Genomic DNA, 22,969 nt, shown 5'->3' on the forward strand with positions numbered 1-22,969 from the left:
GTGTGGTCCTTGGGAGTGGCTCCTGGGGGGACAGACGGGTGGATGGGCAGATGGCCCGGACACGCAGCCCCCGTGCGCTCCCTGGACAGGGGGCGCCTGACCTGAGGGGCCACTGCTGGGGAAGGTGCGCGTTTTCCCATTGTGCTCAGTAGCCCACTCCTGGGAAGGCGCGAATTGACGGGAGCTGCCCGTGACTTCCTGGCCTCACCGAGCCTCAGCGAGTTCCCTGCATCCGAGTGTTTGCAGCCCCAGGGACGGGAAGACCACTCCCCTCTGCCCCTGGCCCGTGGAGCCTCGCCCCGCTCCTGGGCACCAACAGCTCAGCTGGGGGATGCCCCGGGTGGCTGCGCCCGTGCACCCCCCGAAGCAGACCCTGGACAGCTGGGGGTCCCTCCTGCCGGCACTCGGCCACATGAGACTTTCTGCCCCTGTGTGCATGTCGTCTCTTAGGTCTTGCTTGTTCTGGGTACTGAGGGCAAAGCGGAGGGCCGCGAGGCAGAGGTGGTCTGCCCGGATGCCGGAGTCAGACTTGATTCAAAGTCCGGCGGGGGCGGGGGGGGCTTTAGGCTGCAAGAAGCTCCATGTCTTCATCCACAGAACGGGCGCCCCCGTCTCGCAGTATTCCGTGCATCACGTGGCCCAGGGCACATCGGCTGTGGTGAAACCCCCTCTCTGCGGCGCCCGCCGGCTTTACGATTAAGTCATCGCACGAAGAAGCGTGCCTCTGCTGGACTTGGCTCTCAGAGAAATGTGTGCTTGTCACACAACACACCTTTGGTCAAGGTTCTCTAGTCCATGCGCCTGTCGCTCGTCACCTCTTGGAGCGTCAGTCACTGGCCTTTTCCAGGTCTGCAGGAGCCCACGGCTGTAGCAGACGCGTGAACACGGCTGTCCTTCACGTTACCCCGCGGACACCGTACGAGTCTAATGGTAAGCCTTCCCACACCGGTAACAGGACGTCTGAGGATTTTGGCCAAATAACAAGCAAGAATGAGGATGGTAAGTCTCGACAGCTATGATGGCCAGTGAGCATCTTCCTGAAATACGCAGTTTTTTCAGTTTTGGTTTTGACTGAGACAGCCATTTCTCACTAGTAAGACCTTAAGATTGGGGCGCCTGGGTGGCTCGGTCGGTTAAGCATCCGACTCTTGATTTTGGCTCAGGTCGTGATTTCAGGGTCTTGAGTTCGAGCCCCACGATGGGCTCCACGCTGGTCATGGAGCCCACTTAAAATATAAACAGAAAGATAGTAAAAATCAGACCTCAAGATAACATCTTACACAAATGAGAACTTTGTGAGAAACCGTCGTGTATCGTTACCGTTGGGAAGAGGCTTGGGGCGTGCGTGCGTCCGGAGAGAGAACAGTCCTGGCGCAGTGTGTTCTCAGAAGCGAAGCCGGGCTAGTACCAAAGTGAGGCACCACAGAGCGACTGCACATCCAGCCACGTCCATGGTTGCCGAAGCTGGACACACACCGAGGGTTCACCGACAGCGGGACGGCCAAGCGCTGGTAAGTCCCTGTGGTCCTCACAGGTGTCCGGGGAAGGAGCCACAGAGAAGGCTCCACGCCGCAGGGCCCCATTTGTGTGAAGCGCTAACAGTTAGGCAGAACCGACCCACGGTGATAAGAGGAGGCGCCGGGGACCAGCAGGGAGGGCTGGGCCGGGGTCAGCTTGCTACAGCGGCTCGCTACATCTTCAGGAATTTGGGCAGCCAGCTGCTAAAGCCATTCTTCAAATTTTAATGATACAAACTTACAATTAAATACATTACATTAAAAACGAAGGTGATAAGTACGCGGTTCCTCTCTTACTATCGTTTGACTCTATCTCTGCTCTCCGGGTCATTGCCCTCCCTCGTGTCCGTTCGGTTTCTGCGGCTCTCCCAGCGGTGCAGTGACGTCACGTTGGCAGCCTGAAATCTGCCGTTTGGGGGGTATTTGTACACGGAAATCATCAAACGCTACAGGTCAGCCCCTCGCCCCCCCAAGCCCCCCGTCCCGGTGAGCCAGGTAAACATTTACCAGCATACCACGGATTAGTGGGAAGGATCACGGAGTTCACTCAAAATCTATGTACTTCGTATGTATCTTACCTTAATAAACATCCTTTTAAGCCACGAAACTAGTGTTGGAACTCCTTCCCAGGTCTCAGATGGCGTAGGTCTCAATGCAGGTGCCGTGGATTTGCTGTGCGCGCCTCGGCCCAGGTGAGCCAGCGAACTCCCTCCACAGCCGTGGGTCGTGATCGAGCTACCGGCAGCCTCACTCTCAACCTCCTGTGCGCTTGCGATTCCGGGGTGGGAGTGGGGGTGGGGCCCCGCCTCTGCTCGTCAGCCTCGCCCTTCAGTATCAGGGAAGAGTGCGTCCTGTCCGACAACATCCTTCATTTAACGATGTGACAACAGTAGGCGACTGCAGTTAGTTTCCGCAGCCCAGCCGGGGCCGGCCGCCTTGGGCCACCCCCAGGTGCCTCCCCTCCTAGCCCTGGGACCCCCCCAACCTCCCCACTACCCCCCCCCAGCCTCCTAGCAGCAGCTGCGACTCCCCGCTCCCTTTCAGGTCTGCAGCCCTAGCAGGGCAGCCCTAGCAGGGCAGCCCCAGCGGCTCTCGGGACTTGACCTCTGCGACCCTGCATTCTCCTGGATGTCTTCCCACTGCTCTGGCCATTCCTCAGGGGGCAGCAGGCAGGGGACGGCGTGGCTGCTGGCTCAGCATGCTTCTCCCCTGACAGGTGTGGACCTCGGGCACCTTACCTGGTTTTAGCTTCAGTCCGATCATCCTTCAAATGGTGATAATAAAACTCCGGCTCGGAGTTGTCCGACAGGTTCGATGAGATCACCAATGCGCAGTGCTGGGCCTTCCCCAAGGACCCCCTGTAACAGACTTCCCGACCCAGGTCCCCTCCTCGTCACTCTGCAGCTCTCGTCTCTTAACTCCTCGGCACCCGTCGCCCTCCATGCCTCCTGGGTACCATCAGGGCATCTCAAACCGCCAAGTCCGGGTTTCTGGCAGGTGAGTAGCTGGCCCGTCCCGTCTCCGCCCCTCTCCTGCATCAGGCGTCCCCTCACTGCTTGTCCCTCTGAGGCCCCCCTGACCCACCACCCTGCCCGAGTGCCTGCAGTACCTGCATCTTCATCCCCCCTCCATGGCACTTCCCACTACTAGGCTGCGGTGTGTGTTTGCCTATCTGATCACTGTCCACCTGCTGACTGTAAATTTCCCGAGGGCAGGGCCTGGCCTCCCCTGTTCACTGTTCCCCAGAACCTGAGATACTCCCTAGCACAGCAAAGGGACTCCTCCTGCCCCAGTGCCAAGGGAATGGTTCCACGCGGAAAGCCAGAAACCTGCTGTTGCCCTGTCCCTTCTCCTGTCCCCAAATCCATCTCCAGGTCCTACAAATCCTAGCCCTGAATGGTTACTGAATCTTCCTACTTCCTGTCCTCATGGCCTTTACCTGGCTCGGGGGACATCCCTCTCTCCCCCAAGGCCACCCCATGCACTCTTTATCCCGCTGCCAGACATCAGGTCCCCCCTCAGGTGCATGTGCGCCCCAGGAAGCAGGCCTGCACTGCTGCCTTCAGGACTTTCGCCCCTGCCTGCCCCTTCCCACCTCTGACACCCTCTGGGCTCCTCTTAGGCTCCTGTCCCTCTGGAAATCTTCCTCCCGTGCACCCTGCCTGCCCAGTTCGGGCTGGAACCACATTTACCACACACAGTCTGCAGGCAGGAATACTGAGGCCAACACATCTTTCAGAAGGACTAGAAATTGGTTTTCCCTCTCTAAGCCTGTTGCCTCACAGTCTGTGGTTATGGGGGACAGGGAGTAAGACTTTAAAGCAGCACTACAAGCCTATGATAGGCCCTAAATACATGGAGCCTCAAAACAGCAAAGCCGCAGGGCTGAGAAGCTCGGCTGTTCTTGCAAACTGCTGCACACGGATGCAGCCCACACCAGAGCGTGTGTCATGCTTTTAGGTCGTACTGAGCAAAAGACCCCCACGCTGACAGTGCCGCCTGTGGTCAGGAGACAACCCAAAAGTGGGGCATTGGTGCTCGGGCTGGCGACAGGCCGTCTCCTACCGGCACCCGGGTGCCCAGAGTCCATGGTGGAGGGGGAGCTGGGGCCTGGGGTCACGGGGTCCTAGGGTCCCGGTCGCAGAGTGCCTAGGTTCCCGGGTCATGGGGTCCTGGGAGCTCGGGGTCGCGGGGTGCCGAGATCTTAGGGTCTTGGGGTCCGGGGTGCGGAGGTTCCGAGGTCGCAGGGCTCCAGATCCCAAAGTTCCGGGGTCCGCGGCCCACCAAGGAAACCAGGCGCCCCCCTGAACGGGCGGCCCGCTCGCTGACGGCCCCCCCCGTGGGACGGGCTCCACCAAAGCCCATTGGTCGGCGGCCTGTCCGCGCCGCCCACGTGACGCGGCACGTGACGCGACCCGGAAGCAGCGGGGCGGCGGCGGCGGCGGCGGCGGCATGTTCACGGCGGGGGCGGAGAGTCTGCTCCACCAGGCCAGGTGCCCCGGCGTTTCCCTTGGGGCTCCTGGCGGGGTGGGGGGGGAGGGTCTGACAGAGCTGGGCCCGCGCGCGGAGACCTGGAGCAGCCCACCCAGACCCGCCCTAGAGACCCGCGGAGCGGGGAGGCCACGCCGTCCGGGCCCGGAGGGAGGGGCCCGGGGGAAGGGGCCCGCGGGTCCCCGGAGGCGGCGGCGCCTGAGCAGCGTCGCGAAGGGTGCGTGCCTGGGAAGCGGGGCGGGGCCCCCCGACGTCCAGCAGCAAGGGAGGGGAGCCGGAGGCTGTCGGATGCCTCCGGGGCAAGGGCATGAAGCCGCCAAGAGGCTGGAGAGCCTGCTGGCGTTGAGGCCCGCGAGTTCTGCGTGCCAGGCGCAGGAATCTGATACCGTCCGAGGGCTTTGGGGAGCCAAGGGCGGAATCTGCGATTTACAAAATCGCTCTGCTGCAGATGCATTAGATAGGGTCGAGAAGTTACCCACCGACTCCTGGCGCCCAGCTGGCCCTGGACTCCTACCGACTAGTCAGTAAGCCCTTTCCTCGGCGCCTAACCAGCCACGGGAGAAAGAATCAGGCTAGGACCAAACCCCGCCGTCCATCTGACAGTGTAAGACTTGACGTCACTTGTTTAGAAGAAAACGCAGTCAGAACCACAAGCCGGTGGCAAACTTTTCTAAAAAAACCCTAAAATTGGATCTGGAGCTGGACCACCTGGTGGGAAAGACAGGATAGTTGAGGCTGCTGTAATTTAAGGAAACAAGATTTTGAATGCAGATTAGGTTCTGAAGGCTGGGAAGAGGGCAAAAATCTGTGGTCAAAATAACCCTTGAAAATCTGCTCAGAAAGTGCTTTGTGGATTCGTAGCACCATCTGTGTTTCCTTCCCTGTTGGACATCCAGCATTCAAGCTCCAGTATTACAATTCGAGCTCACTTGAATTTAGGGGCTGTATTACGTGAAAATAGCATCTCACTCAACGTGTGACACACCCCAGCGTTCTTGCCAAGAGACACGTAAGAACTGAGACCCGCCCAGAACTTCACCGGTCTTCCCTCTCCCCAGCTCACCTTCTCCTCCAGGTCATAAATATGCAGAATGAAAGGCAGAATGAATAACACTCACTATCTAAATTCTTAATCCTCTCTCTGTCTCGGGTGGGGGAGTGAGGGAGTTGAGGGTAGCGTGTGGTTCAATATCCATAAGTAAGATGCATGACTTACGCAATTTGTCTCCACTAGGGTTTGAGAAAAACTAGTCATTATCAGTTAGGTCTTACTGGTTTTCACTGTATTCCACTCTAATTAAGCCTGTGATTTGGGGTGGCACTTTAAAATAAATTGCTAACGTTCAGGAGTTAGGATTTGTAGTGAATTTTAGTGTCTGAACTTTTTGGCGATGGAAAGCAAGGGTGGAAAAAGTCACCAGAAGCATCTCTCGTAAGCTGAAGACAAGTGAAGGAAGGGGGACTCGGAGAAGGGGTGGACGGGGGTGTGTGGCAGGTCAGGGGAAGTTTCCAGAAGCCCAAGACAACTAATCAGAGGCTCTGCGTGAGGACATAACCAGCGAGGGATATTTCAGGCAGAGGGTCTGTGGGGAGGATCAAGAGCAAGAGAAACAGGACTTGTGGTTCTTAGAGAAGTAAGGCAGGCCCAGGACCCTGTAAGCCTTGTTAGTGTCGGTAGGAGTTTGGGTTTGAAAGCACTGGGGAGCTATTGAAGGGTTTGAGCAGATTGGACTTTTACAATCTCACAACCTAGAGAATATACTGGAAGGGATTCATTGGGATGAGGGGTACCACCATCCTAGGAAAGAGTCTCCCATGTTATTTTGAGGCATCCTGGTGGCTTCTCGCTCAGTCTCGTTAGCCCGGTGAGAAACAGACCTGACCAGGCCTCTTGTCTTTCTGTGTCCTCATCCCATGTGTGACTGTTGTGTTTGTAAGAAATGAAAATGTGTTAGGAGGTGGGAGGGAGACCGGAAGTGGTGGGGAGTTCATTGAGGTTCATCTGCCAGCCTTCAAGTAAGAACAAGAAACACAAGAAGCTGCCCCAGGCACCTAGCCGCAGATGCTCGGCCAGCCTCCTCGGAAGCCCAAGGCTGGAGCGGCCCCGTCTCTCTTGGTTCAAAATTCTGGGTTCCTGAGCTCGAGCATCTGATTGGTCCAGCCTGGATTCGGTGGACTTCAGCCGTGGCTAGGGGGCTGGAGGGGGCCCTCCTCTGAGAGCACCCCCCCCCAGAGGTCCCTAGTACCGTGTTTCCTGGGTTTGTCTTTCCTTTTGGACTGGAACAGAAACCCAAAAACCAGCTTTCTGTTTTGAGATTTTGTTCGGTATCTTAATTCTTGTTGATGCTCAGTAAGCATGTTTTTTAACGAAGCAGAGTGAATACCAGGAACTGTAGTAGGCGTACCTGAGAACAGGTCACAGTGTTTGTCCTCTGACGTAGCAGATTCCACTCTTGCTCCAGGACTGGAAGGCTCATTGAAGGAATCTTTTTGAAAAGCAACTTATTTCAGGCTACTCTTCATTTTGACTCCTAACATCAATCGGTTTTAGTTCTTCTGCTCCTGGGACAACAAAAAATCCGGAGGGGTGGTGTCGCCGTGACGGGGTCTGCTGTAGCCGCTGGCGTGGTGGTCTCCCGACAGCCCTGCCCGCAGGAGAGGGGAGTGACCCGACGACGGCCGCATCCCAGGGAGGGAGGATACGCGTGTGGTGGCCTCGCTCTCCCACGGGACACCCGGGCTTCTCTGCTCCGTGGGGATGTTCCTCCAGCCCCAGGGCCGTCTGTCACGGCTCAGGGCAGCATTTCTGGCTCCTGTGGCCGGGTCCCCTGACACCAGGTTGCTGATGCCCTGCTCTTCATTTAGGGAGATCCAGGATGAGGAGCTGGAGAAGTTTTGTTCCCGGGTTGTTAAGCTGCTGCAGAAGGACGAGCCGGGGCCTGATGCGGTGGACGCCCTGCAGAGGCTCTTCCTCATCGTCTCAGCCACGAAATACAAGAGGAAGTGAGTGTGATGATCTTCGGGAGGATGCAGGCTCCCAGCACGTGAGGCCAGCTTGGTGGGGGGTACCTGTCCGCTCGTGGCGTGTCGGGCCTCGGCATCTTACACCCGCTGGAAGCGATGCTCACAGCGCTCACGTATGGAGAGCTCTCTCTGCCGGCCAGGGGGCCCCGGGTCTTCTCTGGGGGGGCCAGCGCTCCCGTGGTGACGTGCCACCCACCACGTGGCCTTGCCCCCCCCCCCCCCCCGCAGGCTGGAGAAGACGTGCATGGACCTGCTGCAGACCACTCTCTGCTCGCCCAAGTGTCCCGAGCAGCTCCAGTTCCTTTGTGCCGCCATCCTGAGAGAGAGGTCGCCTGCTGATAGCCTGAGCCTGTCCTGGGACCACGTCCAGAGCAGCCAGCAGCTGAGCCTGGTGGCCTCTGTGCTCTTGGCCCAGGTGACATGCCTGTCCTGCCCTTGGTGGCCCTGGGGTGTCCACCAGCCTCCCCCGTGCCCTCCTGCTCTGTCCCCCCTTGCTCCCGGGGAAGTGGCAGGGCTCTGGGCTCTGGGCTCCGGGCTCCAGGCAGGCTAATTCTGGCTGCCCTGGTGGTGACGCTCCTGGACGCGGTAAGAGGGGGCGTTTCGGAAACGAAGATGCTCTTGGAGTGGCGGCCTTCAGAATCGGCAGCCCCTTCCCCGGTGTTTTCAGACCGGATGACTTGTCGTCCACACACTCAGGCGGGTCATCGCTTCACACTCCCCCCGTGTTCCGTTTGAAGGGTGACAAAAAGGAGGAGGTCCGAAGCGTGGGCCAGCACGCCTTCAGAGTCCTCGAGAGCCGGCAGCCCGAGGGGCCCAGTCTGAGACACCTGCTCCCGGTCTTGTCCAAGGTCACGCACCTGGCCCCGCACACCCTCCATGAAGGTAGTCACCCTTCCCAAGAGGCCTGTGCGGGCGCAGAGAGAGAGGAGCACCCTCACAGAAGGGATGGCGGAGGGGCAGTCTGGGGAGGCCCGAGGGCCCAGCACCCTGTCCAGAGCTTGTTTTCTAGAAAGCTCTGCCAGCGCCCCTGCAGCCTGAGTCTGTGGGATTGACGATTTCCCGCATGTTGTCCCCGCCCACTCCCCACCCGCAGACCAGACCAACCTGCTCAGCAAGAGGCTGGTGGAGTGGCTTCGCTACGCGAGCGTCCAGCAAGGGGTCGCACACACTTCCGGAGGCTTCTTCTCCACACCCAGAGCCCGGCAGGTGAGCCTGGAGACTCAGAACCTCCCTGTCCCTGGGCGTCCCTGTGCCACCTTGGCCAGTCTTGCCCCCAGGGTCCCGTCAACGCCTCCTGTCCTTCCACCTGCCCTGGTTCCAGAAGGATCCCTCTTTTGTGTCTCCACTCGGGTGTGGGGGGGGCTTTGGGTCACCAGGGTCACAGCCCTGTGATGCTGTGGGCCAAACCCGCTGATGAGATCACTTATCTGACGGAGGACGGCGTCCACTCAGGTGCCAGTGTTTACGCGTCTCACGGGGGCTGCCCCAGTCCTCGAGAGCGTGAGGGCGGGGCTACCACTCGCACACAGTGCCCCCCTGCCCTCCCCGCTGTGAGCCCATTGCCCCCCGCACCCTCCCGGCCCGGGTCCCCACAGCCCGTCCTTCCTTGCCTCCCGCAGCCGGGCCCTGTCACCGAGGTGGATGGGGCGGTGGCCACAGATTTCTTCACGGTGCTGTCCACGGGCCAGCACTTCACGGAGGACCAGTGGCTGAACGTGCAGGCCTTCTCCATGCTGCGGGCATGGCTGGTGCACAGCGGCCCCCAGGGCCCCAGCGCCCCGGACGCAGGTGGGACACGGGGTGGGGGGGACACGGGGGGTCTCCAGGCAGGAGGGGGGCGGGACCGGGTGGGGCCCCGGGTGGCGCCAGCAACGCTGGCCAAGCTTCGCTGGCACCGGGAGGCCTGTCCCCATCGTGCGGGAGAAGCCAGAGCGACCGCTGAGGGCAGACGTCAGCAGGGGTGTTCAGACAGCTTCACCAAACCCCTTCCCCAGCGCGGACCAACCGCGGTGTAGACAGGCCGGCCTTCGCGGGGACACGCCTCCACTGCGTGGGGCGTCCGGTGAGGGTGGAGGCGGCCGCGGCCGGGCGAGGCCTAGGAAGCCTGCCGCGGGGACTCCGCGCCCCTCGAGCGCCTCGTTCTCCTTCCAGGCGACAGGTCGGAGCCGGAGGGCTCCACCCTGTCCGTGCTGTCGGCCGCCTCCACCGCCAGCCGCCTGCGGCCCCCCCGGGAGCGGCTGAGGGACAAGGCCTTCGAGTACTGTCAGCGCCTCGTGGAGCAGAGCACGCGACGTGAGTCCCGCCGCCGCGCCTCCGGCCCCGGGGCGTCTCGGGCTGCCGGGCGGGCTGGGGCCTGGACAGCCTCTGTGCCGGGGGAGGGGGGCTTTGTGTTCCTGGCATAAACCCCGGGGAGCTGGGCGGGGGGCGGAACCTGCCCCCAGCCCGCCGGGCGTCCGCCCCAGCCTCCCGTCCACCTTGCGGGGGGGCCCTCTGCCCGTCCCTCCGCTCCCAGTTTGCTCTCCGCCGCCTCCTCGAGCTTCCAGAACACGGTGCCTCTCGCTCTGTTTTGATGCTGACCGGGGACCAGGTGGCTGCCTCTCTTCCTTCCCCAGGAGCCCTGAGAAGGGGGGACGCGGACCTGCAGAAAGCCGTATGTGCCGGGTGGGGCGGGCGGGCCGGGCGGGCCTCCCGCGCGGCTCCCCGCGAGCTGGGCCTCCGCGTCCCCGCAGTGCCTGGTGGAGGCCGTGCTCGTGCTGGACACGCTCTGCCGGCAGGACCCGTCCTTCCTATACCGCACGCTGTCCTGCCTGAAGGCCCTGCACGTGCGGCTGTGTGGGGACCCGGCCCGGGCGCGGGCGCTCCTGCCCATCGCGCAGTTCTTCCTGAGCCACGGTGAGCCTCACGGCGCCGGGAGACTCTTCTGCTTCGTGCCGAAGCTCGGCCCCTCTTCCTGTTTGTGGCGCCGCTTCCTTGGTTGGGTGGCCCCGGGTTGCTTTGAGGGACCGTTAGCACCCGATAGGAGAGTTTTTACATGGGTTTAGGGAGCGGATCGACATTCCACACCAATCTCAGATCTCTCTTTGCCACGAGAGTTCACGGGAGTTTCGTGGGAGGTGCCGTGAAACCAGCATTTTCCAAAGAACGGTGCACATCATGTGACTTGGAGGGATTGGGCAGTAGCCGGAGACTCTTGGGGAGAGCTGGATGCAGCTCGGCCAGGGCTCCCCGTGGAGCATGGACACCTCAGGGCCCCTGGTGTCTGGGACTCTGAGGGCCCCACTCAGCAGCAGGGGCATCCTCGTGACGAGCCGGGGACCCCCGTGCCGGGGCCTGGGCCCTGATGAGGCCAGTGTTTCAGGGGAGGCGGCCGCCGTGGACTCGGAAGCCATCCTGCAGCACCTGTTCACCAGGGTCCCCTGCGAGCTCTTCCACAGCCCCATGCTGGCCTTCGAGTTTGTCCGCTTCTGCGGGGACAGCCTTCCCCTGTTCGGCAGGAACCTTGACATTCTCAAGCGGAGCTTCCCCAACCTCTTCAAGGCACGCTCGGTTGTCCTCGGGCCGGAGAGGGGGGCCGGCGTTGGGGGCGGGGTGCAGTGCTTCCCGCTCATCCTCCCTCCGCGGAGGCGGCCTAGGATGCCAGCAGAGGGCCAGGGACGGCCCGGGGGGGTCCATGCGTCATGTAGGAACAGCGTCCCCGCCAGGGAGAGCCCCATGCTGAGCCCCGTCGCAGCAGCTAGGGCAGACTGTGGTTGATCCTAGAATTTGTCCCGATTATCACATCAAGTAGGCTCCTCACGTGGGAGTCTTGCTTGCTGTGCTCGGCCCTTTGTGCTGTTGGTTTTTTTTTTTTAAGATGTTATTTATTTATTTGACAGAGAGACAGCGAGAGAGGGAACACAAGCAGGGGAAGTGGGAGAGGGAGAAGCAGGCTTCCCGTGGAGCAGGGAGCCCGATGCGGGGCTCGATCCCAGGACCTTGGGATCATGACCGGAGCCGAAGGCAGACGCCCAACGACTGAGCCACCCAGGAGCCCGTGGTGTTGGCTTTTGACGTGTCTTTTGTGACTGGCGTGGTCACCACGTGGTCTCTGCAAATTCAGCTAGAAAAACAAGGACAAGTAGAAAGGAGTTGCTTTATTTGTTGGTACAGAAGTGAACGCAGAAGCAGAGTAGCGACAAAAAACCGGTCGAGGGCGCCTGGGTGGCTTAGTTGGTTAAGCGACTGCCTTCGGCTCAGGTCGCGATCCTGGAGTCCCGGGATCGAGTCCCGCATCGGGCTCCCTGCTCGGCAGGGAGTCTGCTTCTTCCTCTGATCCTCCTCTCTCTCATGTGCTGTCTCTCATTTTCTCTCTCTCAAATAAATAAATAAAATCTTAAAAAAAAAAAAGAAAACCGGTCGAGGTGGCCCAGGGAGAGTGGGGGGTTGCTGATACCCCTGCCCATCCGGGACCCAGGCGCTCTCCCTGCGGCAGCCCGTGGGCTCCAAGCCAATGGCCCTGCCGCTGGGACACGTGCCCCACACGGGCCCTCCTGGTTCCCACCGAGCCGCCACGCTTGTCCCTGCAGCTCCTGGCCTGGAACAGCCCGCCCCTCACCTCGGAGTTCGTGGCGCTCCTCCCGTGGCTGGTGGACGCCAGCACGGCCGTGGAGATGCTCCACGCGCTGCTGGACCTCCCCTGTCTGACTGCGGCCTTGGATCTGCAGCTCAGGTGAGCCCGAGGGATGACGCCTGTCCCTGGGTCCCCTCCCTGTTCCCTGCTGTTCCGTGAGCTGCCCTGATGAGAGCGCCTCCCTCCAGCCCTGGGCCCTGGAGCCCCCGGCCTGTCTCACTTGGCGGGAGAGCCTCACCGTGCAGGGTGCCGGGCCCCAGGCCCCTCCCGGTCCCTCTGAGGCTCATCGATGGCACGGGGTGACACCTGCTCTGTGTCTCCACGAGGGCTGGGGCAAAGTCGGCCTGTGCCCAGAGCCCGTGTCTGAGCCCGGCCTTGGGCATTTGCTTGCTCACAGGCTGTCACCGGCTGCGTCTGAGAGGCCACTGTGGGACACTTCCCTCAGGAACCCCAGCTGCCTGGAGGCCTCCCGAGACCCAGAGTTCCAGGCTCTTCTCCAGCACCTGTTGCGGGCTAAGGCCAGCGGAACCGTGCAGAGGTAGGGGCCGCTCGGGCTGGGGAGCGCCTGGGGTGAGGCCTGCTGCTGGGCATCCCCGGCCCCACGGCCCCGGGCGGGACAGGAGAGCACCTACGAGTGGTCAGAGCCTGTCCCCGGGGTGGGTGGGACGTGTCTAGGGACGTCTGCCTCTGGGCCTTGCGCCTTCTGACCTGAAGAGACGCCTGTGGTCGCCCCCCGCCCCCTGCCCTTGGCAGGCACCAGCCATGCCGTGGGGGCTCGCGGGGCATGGGCCTCGTGCTCAGCTCTTTACCAGCGCCCCAACTCGGGCCATACGAGCCTGCGAGGTAGGCGTGCTGACTCCGTTGTACAGATGGACAAGCCGAGGGGTAGTGCTCCCCAAGAGTGGGAGGGCCAGGACTGGAGCAAGGCGTCCTGAGCGCGCTCCCTGAGGCCTGTGGGAGCGGTGCTGCCCGAGGGGCCGGTGGCCGACGACGGGAGCAAAGCCGTCAGCAGGGGGCGGCAGGCGTGGTGACAGGGCGGCCCCCTCCCGGGAGGGCAGCACACATCGTTTCAGAACTTGGTCCAGGCCACAGCACGGTGATCCCGTTCCCTCTCCCCTCCGGCACCAGCCAACCATTGGCATGTGGAGAGCATGTCCGGGGGCCCCGGGGAAGCGGGAGGGCGGGTACTCGGGGGGACGTGTGACATGTTCTCCAGGTTGGCACCACTCCACCAGCTGCTGCAGCCCATGACCAGCTGCGCCCGCGTGGTCCAGTGCGCCGAGGCCGTGCCCACCCTGCTCCAGGCGTTCTTCTCCGCAGTGAGCCAGGTGAGCCCGCTTCCAGACTCCTCCATTCCCGCGGGGGCCCTGGCCCTGGGCCTTGGCAGAGCGGTGTCCTTGAACGCAGATCCCGCCGTGGATCAGCGAGAGGCGCCAGGAAGGGTGGCACACGGCCCGTCCCTCCCCGAGAGCGGCCTCGGGCTGCCAGACACAGCCGGGGCCAGAGCAGAGCGTGGGGGAGGGTGGTGTCAGGGCTGAGTCTGTGTCTCCCTCCTGACCCCCAGTTTGCCGACGGGGCCCTGACCAACCAGCTGGTGCTGGTGCTCCTGGAGAGAAGGGACTCCCTTTACCAGGTGCCCCAGTATGAGGCCCGTGTGCACAGGTGGGCCCTCCTGCCGCCCAGCCCCAGCCCGGTTTCACTGCCCTCTCCCCTGCCCCCCCAGCCTGCCCTGCCTCTGAGTCCCCACCCCCCCAGGCTGCACCCGCATTCAGCTGCCCTCTGCAGTGCGTATCCTGCCGCCCCGCATCACCCCAGGCCCAGCTTCCGCACGCGCTCCTCTCCCCGGTTCCTCCTCCCCCAGGTCTGTAATCTCCGGTGCTGGCCCAGTCCCTCTCCACGCAGGCTTCCAGACCATCTGTCCCCTTTTCCGAAGGCCCAGTCCACACAGGCCTGCATCCACGCCACTCGCCAGCCCCAGCCTCCCCCACAGTGGGCCCTTTAGGGGCCGGAACCGTCTGCACCTCAATCTGGTGCTCAGAGGCTTTCCCCTCCTCCTCCCGGCTCTGGTTCTGGATGGGGGCTGCGGTCTGGGCCCGGGGACGGCCGCGGCCCAGCAGTGTCCTCCCCGGGCAGGGTGCTGAGCTCACAGCTCCTGGCCCTGTGCGCGCTGCACCCGTCGCTGGTGGTCGACCTGGCGAAAGAGCTGCTGGAGTTCGTGGGGAGCGTGAGCAGCGTCCACAGCAGAGGGGCCATGCTCGCCGCCGTGGTAAGGCCGGCCACCGGCCACCGCCCCCTCCCCCTCCCGCGCCGGGGTGCCTGCAGGGGGCTGAGGCTCTGTGCCCCCCCAGGCCTGGGCCGTCGGCGAGTACCTGTCCGTGTCCTGGGACCGGCGGTGCACCGTGGAGCAGATCACCAGGTTCTTCGAGGCCCTGGAGGCCCTGCTGTTCGAGGTCACCCAGTCCCGCCCGTCTGCCGCCCTTCCCAAGTGCCCCCCACAGGTCATCGCCGTGCTCATGACCACGCTGACCAAGCTGGCCTCCCGGAGCCAAGACCTGATTCCCAGGTACAGGATGGGGCAGAAGGGGAAGGGGAGCTGGCTGCGGCGCCCTCCCGGTGCCCGAGGTCTGCACGCGGCCCGCAGCACGAGGGCTCCGGGCAGACACCGGTGGCGTGGGCGGCGTCCCTGCGGCCTCACCTCTCCCAGCTGACGCCCCACGACCCGGAGGCCTCGGGGGTCTGGGCCCCTCGGGTTTCCTGTGAGGAGCGCATCTGCCGCTGACTGACCGGGACCCGCTCACCCTCAGGGTCTCTCTGTTCCTGTCAAAGATGAGGACCCTGGCGCAGAGCCCAGCGCCGAGCCCCGTGCACGGTGAGGAGGACGCGGGAGCCATCTGCACGCGGGCCACCGAGCTGCTGACCCTGCTCAAGATGCCCAGCGTGGCCCAGTTTGTGCTCACGCCCAGCGCAGAGGTGTCCGAGCCCCGCTATCACCGGGACGCCAACACAGCCCTGCCGCTGGCCCTGCGCACGGTCAGCCGCCTGGTGGAGAAGGAGGCGGGCCTCCTGCCTGGATGAGGGACGGTGGCCGGGGGGACGGCGGCCGGCCGCAGATTAAGAGCCTGGTATTAGGGCCAAGCCGCAGCTGCCGTGACCAGAGGGCAAGTCAGGAGGGGCGCGAGGCCCGGGGAGGAGGCCTGGGTGGGTCTGGGTCCCTCCGTGCTAAGTCAGGGCTGTCCCGTCCTCAGCCTTCGGGTGTCTGGGTGTTTGTCTCTCTGCTGTGCTGAGCTGTGTGGTGAAACAGGATTTGGAGCTCTCACGCTGTCAGGGGCTGGATGGGGGCTGCTTGGTCTGTTTCTGGCTGCTCCTCGCTCGGGGGCAAGAAGAGGTGCAGCAACAATAAACCTCTTTCAGAAAGTCCCTGTGTGCACGAGGCAGGGGAGAGGGCCGGGTATGGGGAGCGCTGCTGGGCTGGGGGGCCTGGCCCGACACCTGGGGCCGTTTCTTCCCACCGAGTCCCCACAGCGTCCCCGATGTTACAGAAATAACAGCACGAATGTGGGCGATCAGAAAGGGAGCCGCGTGACCCTCCCACCGGTGCGGCTGCCACTGGGAAGGGCCTTTGCTCGGTGTCCTCTCTTAGCCCGCCTTCTGATGCTGCTGAATGAGCCTGCTGGGGCTCTTCGGGCCTGCAGCCTCCCGCCAGCCTGAGGTAGAGGGCGGGGCCAAGCCGGCGGGGACCCCGACACCTGCCGCCGGAGCCGCAGAGCAAGTCCGGGGTCGCTCTGGCATTACGCCGAGTGGGGGAGACACGCTGGGTGTGGTGGCGCAAGAAACGTGTCGCCGTCCCCCCCAGCGCCTCCGGCCCCTGTTCTCCTCCCGCCTTGGACACCGGCTCCCAAGGCTGCACCTCCGCTCCGCCGGGCGCGCACACGCGTCCGGGCCACCGGGTGGCGCTGCTGCTCCGCGAGCCTCTGCCCGGCCCGCCGGCTCCGGCCCCGCCCCTCGCCCCGCCCCCAGGCCCGGGATCCGCGACGCCGGGCGGCTCGCACGCCGGAAGCAGCTGCGGCCGCCGAGGACGTGGGTGGGCGCCGCGCGCGGACCGGACCTGGCGCCGGCCCGCAGGGGGTGTTCGCCTCGGCTCCGCCTGGCGTCCCGGCCTCAGGAGGACTTCCGAGAGACGACGGGTGACGCGCCCGTGGAGCGGAGCGGTGGGCGTCGGGGCGGGACGCGCCCGGGGCCACCCTGGTCCTCCCAGGACGGGGCAGACCCAGCCCTGCGGCTCCCCGCCCCCGCCCGCCCCCCGGGGCCCCGGGGCTCCAGGCCGGGTCCGCGGACCCCATCCCCACGTTGACCCCGCGTGGTCCCGGGCCCGTGTTCGGGAAGGTCAGGGTTGAGGATACGTGTTCACCCAGAGAACAGTTTCAGCTTTGCAAGATGCCTGGGGGGCCTGTTGTCACTTAGTGCTCAGCTTGGGGTGCTTTCAGATCCTCCAGGCCCCGAAGCTTTGGGTCCCCAACCCGCGGAAGAGCTAGGTGGTGAGCGCGGATTTTGAGGAGACACATTTTCCGTGCTTCCCAGGGAGCCAGGGCCGCTCCAGAGACGGTCCCTTCGTGTTTGCTTCGCAGGCTGAACCGCCGTGCTGCTTGAGAGTCTAGACAGAAACCGCCCGAGTTCAAACCCTGGGGGCTCCCAAGGGGCAGACTGAGTTCTGGGGCTCAAGTTTTCACCCCCGGGCCTGCGGCCCGCACCCTTGCCGTGGGCTGGTGGGGGCGGCGCGCTTAGCACCCACTGACTGGGGGCTTCCTGTCCCATGTGCTTGGGCCGACAGGCTGTGGGCAGAAGTGGCGGGAGCTTGAAACGTGCTGGGGAGCTGGGCTCGGCCTCTTCGCCGTTCGCCGTGGCCAAGAGAACATCCCGGGCCGGAGGGCGGGAGGACCCTCCTGGAGCTCGGAGCCACTGCCAGCTGTGCGGGGTGAGGGTGAGTGTTTTTTCAGAGCGTTACGGCAACGGCCGAGGTAGCAAATCAGTCTCCCGGCACGTGTTTCCTCGTCTGGAAAACGGGGGCGGGGGGGTTGGGCGCTGTGAGCAGTAGAGGAGCCTGCCGTGAATCCTGTGCGTGTGTCCCCTCTCCCACGGCTCCAGCCCCTGGGGAACTTAGTTACGTGGGGTCCCCCGCTCGGCCCCACAGCTTTGTCTCCTTCACGGCACAGAGTGGCGAACAACTGAGACCAGTGACCGGGCAGGCCTTACTCAGGCTGCTCTCGGCCTCCCTGAACTTGCGCCCTTGCTTCAGTTTGGGGCTCTAAGCGTTTTCCTTTTGGGTCCAGTCATCGTGTTTAAAATGACTTTTTTAAAAATGCGTGTTATCCAGCTTTCTGGAAACTCAGTAGCAGGTGGGGCTTCTGTGGAGCCGCCTAGGGCCTGGAGCAGGTGCAGGCGCGCCTCCCTCCTGCGCTCACCAGGGGGCAGCGTGGAGCTGCGCGGCCCCCCCGCGCCCCCGGCTGGCCGAGCACACCACTGGGGGTGGGTGTCTCCCGCCCTGAGACCCACTCCTCCCCCAGGTCTCCCTTCCTGCCAGAGAGGAGGACCCTGGCCCCGAGCCCAGCCCCGAGCTCCGTGCGCTGGGAGGCGGCCCGGGAGCCAGCTGTGTGCGGCCCCTGCTGAAGACACCTGGCACGCAGGTGCCCGAGCCCCACCGTCACCGCGACCCCCAGCACGGCCAGCGGCCTGGTGGAGAAGGAGGGGAGCCTCGTGCCGGGGTGAAGGGACGGTGACCTGGGGGACGCCGGCCAAGCCGCGGCTGCCGTGAGCGGAGGGGCGAGTGGGGGGGGTGGGGGAGGAGGCCCCGGGTGCCCCAAGTGGGTAAAGGCTCTCACTGCCACCGCCTGGCTCAGGGGGTTCTAGACCTTTCTCTGAACTATGCTGAGCCTGTGAGGAGCAGGAGCTCCTTGCTTCGGGGCAGGGTGGGGGGCAGAGAGCGGGCATCATTAGGATCCTGTGTCCTCCCGGGGAGCCCAGCCCCGCGCCCATTCCAGCGCCACACGCCGCCACCTCGTCAGATTACGAAAGATAGTTTATTGAATCTATACGTTTCCATTAAAATCTTTAAACATAAAAGCTCTGTAACAAACATCACAACTTAGTGTTATTTGTCATATAAATAAAATATACACTAAGATGTACATCATCCACAGCAAGGAACACGGGAACAGCTTGGGGGGAGCTGGCCGAGCCTCAGGGCGGGGAGCACGGGGCTGGCACCCTAGGGAGGCGGCGTGCGGAAGCGGATCTTCTTGGCCGTTTCCGCGTCAGACTTGGCAACCAGAAACCGCATCTTCTTTCCCCCGTGTCGGATCAGGTCCACGGCTCTGAAACCCGGGGGGGCAGGGGGCGGACAGGATTCACCACAGGCCCAGCCTCAGGGCAGGTGAGGCAGGCGGGGTTTCCGGGGGTGCCTGGGATGGGGGCCCACCCCCTCCGTGAGGGGCCCATGCTGGGGCTGCTGTGTCGGCGGAGGTCGGTGGAGCCGGCTGAGCCTCCACTCCCTTGCCTCTAAGGGGGGGGGAGGGTCATGACCGGACCTGCTCGCAGGCCCGGGGCCCCCCTGGCCGCTGCGGCACGAGGGCAGGGGTACCTCAGGTAGCTGACGCCCCTCAGGCTGCTGCCGTTCACCTCCAGGATGCGGTCCCCCAGGGACAGGCGGCCGTCCGACGCCGCGGGACTGCCCGGGAGCAGGGTCTGGATGTAGAGCCCGGGCGCGCCCAGCGGCGTGTGCTGGGGGAGAAGCAGCGGGTCTGCGGGGGCTCAGCACTGGACAGCCCCCCGCAAGCCCCTGGTCCCCAGCTTTCCTCTGGTGCTGACCATGAGAGCTGTGGGCCCGTAAGGAGGGGCCACTCACCATGCCGTCGATCAGGCCCATCCCCAGCCCCGAGGGGCCCCGCTCCAGCTCCACCACGAAGACGTAGCAGAAGTCATCCGTGCTGGAGCTGCGGCTGCACGGGGCCGGAGGGGCCGCGTCCTCGGGGCCCATGCCGTCTCCTGGGCGGGCAAGAAAAGGGGCCCCTGTGCACGCTGCCGCACGCCCCGTCCCTGGAAGCAGGCTCACAGAGCCCCGGCAGGGAGGGGTGCAGACCCCCTCGGGGCCACGTGTGCCTGCGCGGGGCACCTCCGGCTGCCCTGGGACACGAGTCCCTGTCCGGCCATGTCCAGGGCCTGAGCAGGGGGCTCTGCTCAGGCTCCCGGCACAGAGCTCTCCTGGGACCCTTCCCCTCCCTCCGCACCTCTAAGTGGGGACTCCGTGTCCGTCCACCCCCCCCATGTCTGAGCCTGCCCCCTTCCTGAGCCGGGGCCCCCCTGAGGGTCCTGTACCTTCTCTCCCCAGGAGGTCAGAGCCGTTGGCTGCAGGCCAGCACCACGAAGCAGGGGTCCTTCCTCAGGCCCCGCTCTACCTGCGTGACCCCCGCCCTCGGGACACGCTCTGAAGTCTGCCGGAGCACGGCCCGTGCAGCCCACGTGGGGGCAGAGCCCCCCCACACACACACACCTCACACCCCCTCCGTGCTCGTCCCCTGAGCCATCCTTCCTCTGCCCCGGGCGGAGCCACCTGGTCCCACAGATGGCCGCGTGTGGCCCAGCTGCCCTCCAGCATCCCGGGCTGTGGGCGATCGTGCGCAGGCACCGCCCAGCCCAGGCCAAACATGCCACTGGGACCTCGTGGGCGGCATGACCCCAAGCGGCTCTGCCAGGTGGCAGCAGGGCTGGGTGCAGGCGTGAGCCCGGGGACACGTCTCACCTTCTGGAGCTGCGTTCCTCCTCCCTTCCGGGAGCGCTTTCCCACGGGTGCCGCCAGGCTCGGGCCAGTCCGGGACGGCGGGCTCAAGGCCAAGCGGGGTGCTGGGAGGCGTCAGCAGGCACGAGGAGTCTACGTGCGAGGGGCCAGCCTGGGGGCCCCCGCAGCTGTGCCTTCCCGGAGGGCCCTGTGTGCGGGGAGCGCCAGCAGAAGGCAGAGCACGCACCTGGCCGGCTTCACGGGCTCCCCTGGAAACCAGCGGGCAGCTCTGGCCCTCGGGGTGCCCCTCCGGGGTGGTGTGGTGCGGGCCCTGGGTGGGGGCGGGGGGTGGAGAAGGCGCTCAGGTACTCAGCCGCCCGGCGTGGTGGGAGAACCGAAGGGGCCCCGGGAGCTCCCAGGGGCGGCAGCCAGGCCCTGTGCTGGCTGCCCCCGTCCGCCCCGTCACCAGGGTCCGTGCCCCGACAGCCGGGCCCGGGTACCTCGAGGCACTCCGGCTGGGAAGGTGCAGCGACGGGGCTGGGCTTGCTGCGCAGGCTCCACAGGAAGTGGCGGACGTAGAGAAGGTGCTGGTAGATGCTGTCATCCGGGCAGTCCGCCTCCAAGTCCACCTGGAAGCCCTCGCTCGGCAACACGATGGGTGGGGGGTTTTCGTACGACTCCAGGACCTCCTCTGGGGCGGGGGGGGAGGATGAAGGGACCACCCGGCCAGGAGTAGCCTTCCTGCCCCTCCCCAGGTGCGCCAGCCACCCCACCCCACCCCGGCGGGACTGGGGACGCCGCCATGCGGCATCCAGCCAGAAGTGAACTGCCCAAGCCAGCGCTCGGCCCTTCTGCACCCGGTGGCCGCCCAGGACGAGGCCAGGCTGCCCCCAGTGGAGCGCCCACCCCGGGGCAGGCCTCAGAAGTGAGGAGCCCAGAGTCCCGCTCAGAGCACTTGTTCCATCCAGGCCGAGGCCCTGGGGGGTGGGGACCCTACTTCCAGCCGTGTCTTCTCTGTGTCATAACGTGCATCACGCAACAGAGAGAGAAGACCCAGAGAGGCCGACGTAGGCCGTGTGCGTACACACAGGTGGCCAGCACACCCAACTCCGCACGCAGGGTGCAGGCCCCGCCCTCCTCCTGGTGGGCTGGGCCCCGAGCGAGGCCCCGAACTCAGGCTCCTCGATGGGGAGGGGGACCGTGGACTCTGACCTCCCGCTGTGGGGGTCTCCGGGTCCCCAGGTGGGGGATGGGGCAGGGCGCTCCCAGAGGAAGGTGGCCCGGGGGGGAGGTCCTAGATGCTCCGCAGGCTCCTCCAGGAAGTCACCCAGGGAGGCTCCCCTCTGCCCCCACACGGCGCGCGGGGCCCCTGGCTCCTGCCCCGGAGGTGGCTCACCTGACCTGAAGGCATCGGGGCTGTCCTGGGCACCTGGATCCCAGGCACTCATGGGGCCCATGGCCGAGGCCAGCTGGTACTGCGTCAGCAGCCGGCGTAGCTGTGCGGGGCTCAGGGTAGGGAACGCAGCCCGCAGGTCTGTCCAGCTCATCTGGGTGACAAGGAGCAGCTCACGATCAGAGGCCCCTGGATGGCGCAGCCACACCCCCGGGGGGGGGGGGGCTTCTACGTGCTCTGGGGGCAGGGGCAGAGGGCCCGGGCTCCCTGGCCACGTGCTCTCAGCTCGCTCACGCAGGGCCTCTGGCACCGTGAAGGCGGGTGAGGTCAGCAAGGGGGTCAAAGCCCCATGGGCGTCCAGGGTGAGAGCCGGGGCGGTGGCTGTTCCTGGGGGGCGGCCAGCAGGCACCACACCCAGTGCTCTGTCCACCGAACGTGCCTCTCCCCACGTCACCTCGCGGGGCTGGGAAGGGCGGCAGAGAGCCCTGGGGATTCGGGGAAAGGGGGTTCCCGCCTCCCAGTGCGTAAGAGACCCGACCCGCCAGGCTGGGGACCCCGAGACTGGCTCTGTGGGCGGACAGGGAGGCTTCCTTGGGGGGGACCAGCAGCCTGACCTTGCGCACAAAATGCAACAGCTTGCGCCATTCCCTGCGACCCTGGTCTCCACGGGCCAGGGATGTCCCTTCTCTCTCGTTTTCTGGAACCCTGTCTTCTACCTTCTGGGCTAATTCTCGTTTCTGTGGCACAGACCCTCACCACTGCCCCTGCCGTCAGGGGAACCAGTCCACGCTCATGCTCTCCATGGTGGTGACTCCCTTGTCCCCCAGCTTCTGACGTGGCCCTTGAAAGTCGGAAACCACTCTGACGGCTGATCCTCGGCACGTGTCCTGTCTTTATTCTTCCAGGAAGTTCACAGGCTTCTCGCGGCCATGGTCCCCACACTGCGGCGCTGCGCTCTCCAGAACCTCGGGGCGGGTGGGCCTGGGGACGTCTCGGTCCCCCCTGGGCCATGGCCACCACCTCCTACTGTTCGGAGCCTGGGCCTCGCTGGCAGGTCCTTCTCTCGTCCCATCTTTGCCTTCACTCCTGTGCTTCCCTCTTTTCTGGGTTTCCTGCCAAGGGGCCTGGGCTGTGGGTAGCAAGTGCCTTGGCCAGAGGGACAAGCGTGGCCCAAGGCTACGTTGCGGGGGGCGCAGGGCAGCGCTGGGAGCACACCCCCCGGCTCAGGACAGCCTCTGTTGGCCCGAGGCGGTGCCTTCTGGTTTTCTCAGTTCCGAGAACCCCGGCTTCCCTCCCCCAGCCGTGCGGCATCCAGGGCCGGTGTCCAGGCGCCAGGGGCCTAGCACGCTCCCCTGTCCTCCTTCCCCCGAGTGCGGACACATGTTCTGGGTGACTTCCTGGACTCGGTCTCCGGATCTTGCCTCTGAATCCTTCCTCTCTGCTGCCAGCTTTAGTTTCCAAGAATCCTCTTGGTTCTTCTATTTATAGAATGCAGTTATCTTACGGACACTAAGCCTTCTCTTTATGAAGATGTATTTTAAGTTTCTTCTCCCTGAGAAGTCTGTTTCGGGGGATGGCAAACTATGGCCCGAGGCCTGTATTTGAAGGGCCCTCCAGCTAAGAATGGTTTTCACATTTTATGAAGGGCTTAAGACAACAACGAAGAA

The 22,969-nt window shown here is 64.4% G+C and overlaps 2 protein-coding genes and 2 long non-coding RNA genes across 9 annotated transcripts in view; 2 read left to right on the forward strand and 2 right to left on the reverse strand.

Annotated features, from left to right (window-relative positions):
* Nucleotides 1-53: 53 nt before the first annotated feature.
* On the reverse strand, nt 54-2,383 carry LOC145721382 (uncharacterized). The gene is made up of 3 exons (XR_014145035.1): nt 2,096-2,383; nt 1,321-1,922; nt 54-1,226 (listed from the first exon to the last, which is right to left on the reverse strand). It is a non-coding gene; the product is annotated as an uncharacterized LOC145721382 (long non-coding RNA).
* A 346-nt stretch (nt 2,384-2,729) lies between these two features.
* AP5Z1 (adaptor related protein complex 5 subunit zeta 1) lies at nt 2,730-15,558 on the forward strand. Of its 5 annotated transcripts, XM_081819035.1 has the most exons (18): nt 4,464-4,510; nt 4,957-5,112; nt 7,374-7,511; nt 7,761-7,947; nt 8,270-8,414; nt 8,626-8,738; nt 9,152-9,320; nt 9,684-9,824; nt 10,145-10,182; nt 10,262-10,424; nt 10,891-11,069; nt 12,098-12,240; nt 12,539-12,679; nt 13,358-13,469; nt 13,706-13,803; nt 14,275-14,407; nt 14,490-14,704; nt 14,946-15,558. In XM_081819035.1, exons 4-18 carry the CDS (start codon nt 7,777-7,779, stop codon nt 15,214-15,216), a joined length of 2,232 nt encoding a protein of 743 aa, XP_081675161.1. In that variant the 5' UTR covers nt 4,464-4,510; nt 4,957-5,112; nt 7,374-7,511; nt 7,761-7,776; the 3' UTR covers nt 15,217-15,558. The 5 variants fall into 5 exon arrangements, with proteins under 5 accessions (XP_081675158.1, XP_006734417.2, XP_081675161.1 ...); XM_081819032.1 differs by lacking the exons at nt 4,464-4,510; nt 4,957-5,112 and adding an exon at nt 2,730-3,014; XM_006734354.3 differs by lacking the exon at nt 4,957-5,112 and having other exon boundaries at nt 4,405-4,510.
* A 694-nt stretch (nt 15,559-16,252) lies between these two features.
* On the forward strand, nt 16,253-18,271 carry LOC145721379 (uncharacterized). 2 transcript variants are annotated; one of them, XR_014145032.1, is made up of 2 exons: nt 16,253-16,349; nt 16,970-18,271. It is a non-coding gene; the product is annotated as an uncharacterized LOC145721379 (long non-coding RNA). The 2 variants fall into 2 exon arrangements; XR_014145031.1 differs by having other exon boundaries at nt 16,254-16,325.
* Nucleotides 18,197-22,969, reverse strand: part of RADIL (Rap associating with DIL domain) — a 61,633-nt gene continuing 56,860 nt past the window's right edge. Inside the window, exons 10-15 of the mRNA XM_081819031.1 lie at nt 21,306-21,456; nt 20,410-20,600; nt 19,934-20,240; nt 19,040-19,179; nt 18,776-18,915; nt 18,197-18,509 (exon numbers count right to left, since the gene is read on the reverse strand). Coding sequence (XP_081675157.1) covers nt 18,404-18,509; nt 18,776-18,915; nt 19,040-19,179; nt 19,934-20,240; nt 20,410-20,600; nt 21,306-21,456 — 1,035 coding nt within the window. The 3' untranslated portion in view covers nt 18,197-18,403. The remainder of the gene's footprint in view (nt 18,510-18,775; nt 18,916-19,039; nt 19,180-19,933; nt 20,241-20,409; nt 20,601-21,305; nt 21,457-22,969) is intronic.

The sequence above is a fragment of the Leptonychotes weddellii genome, chromosome 5 (assembly GCF_054177405.1).
Source record: "Leptonychotes weddellii isolate Sample4059 chromosome 5, ASM5417740v2, whole genome shotgun sequence".
NCBI lineage: Eukaryota > Metazoa > Chordata > Mammalia > Carnivora > Phocidae > Leptonychotes > Leptonychotes weddellii.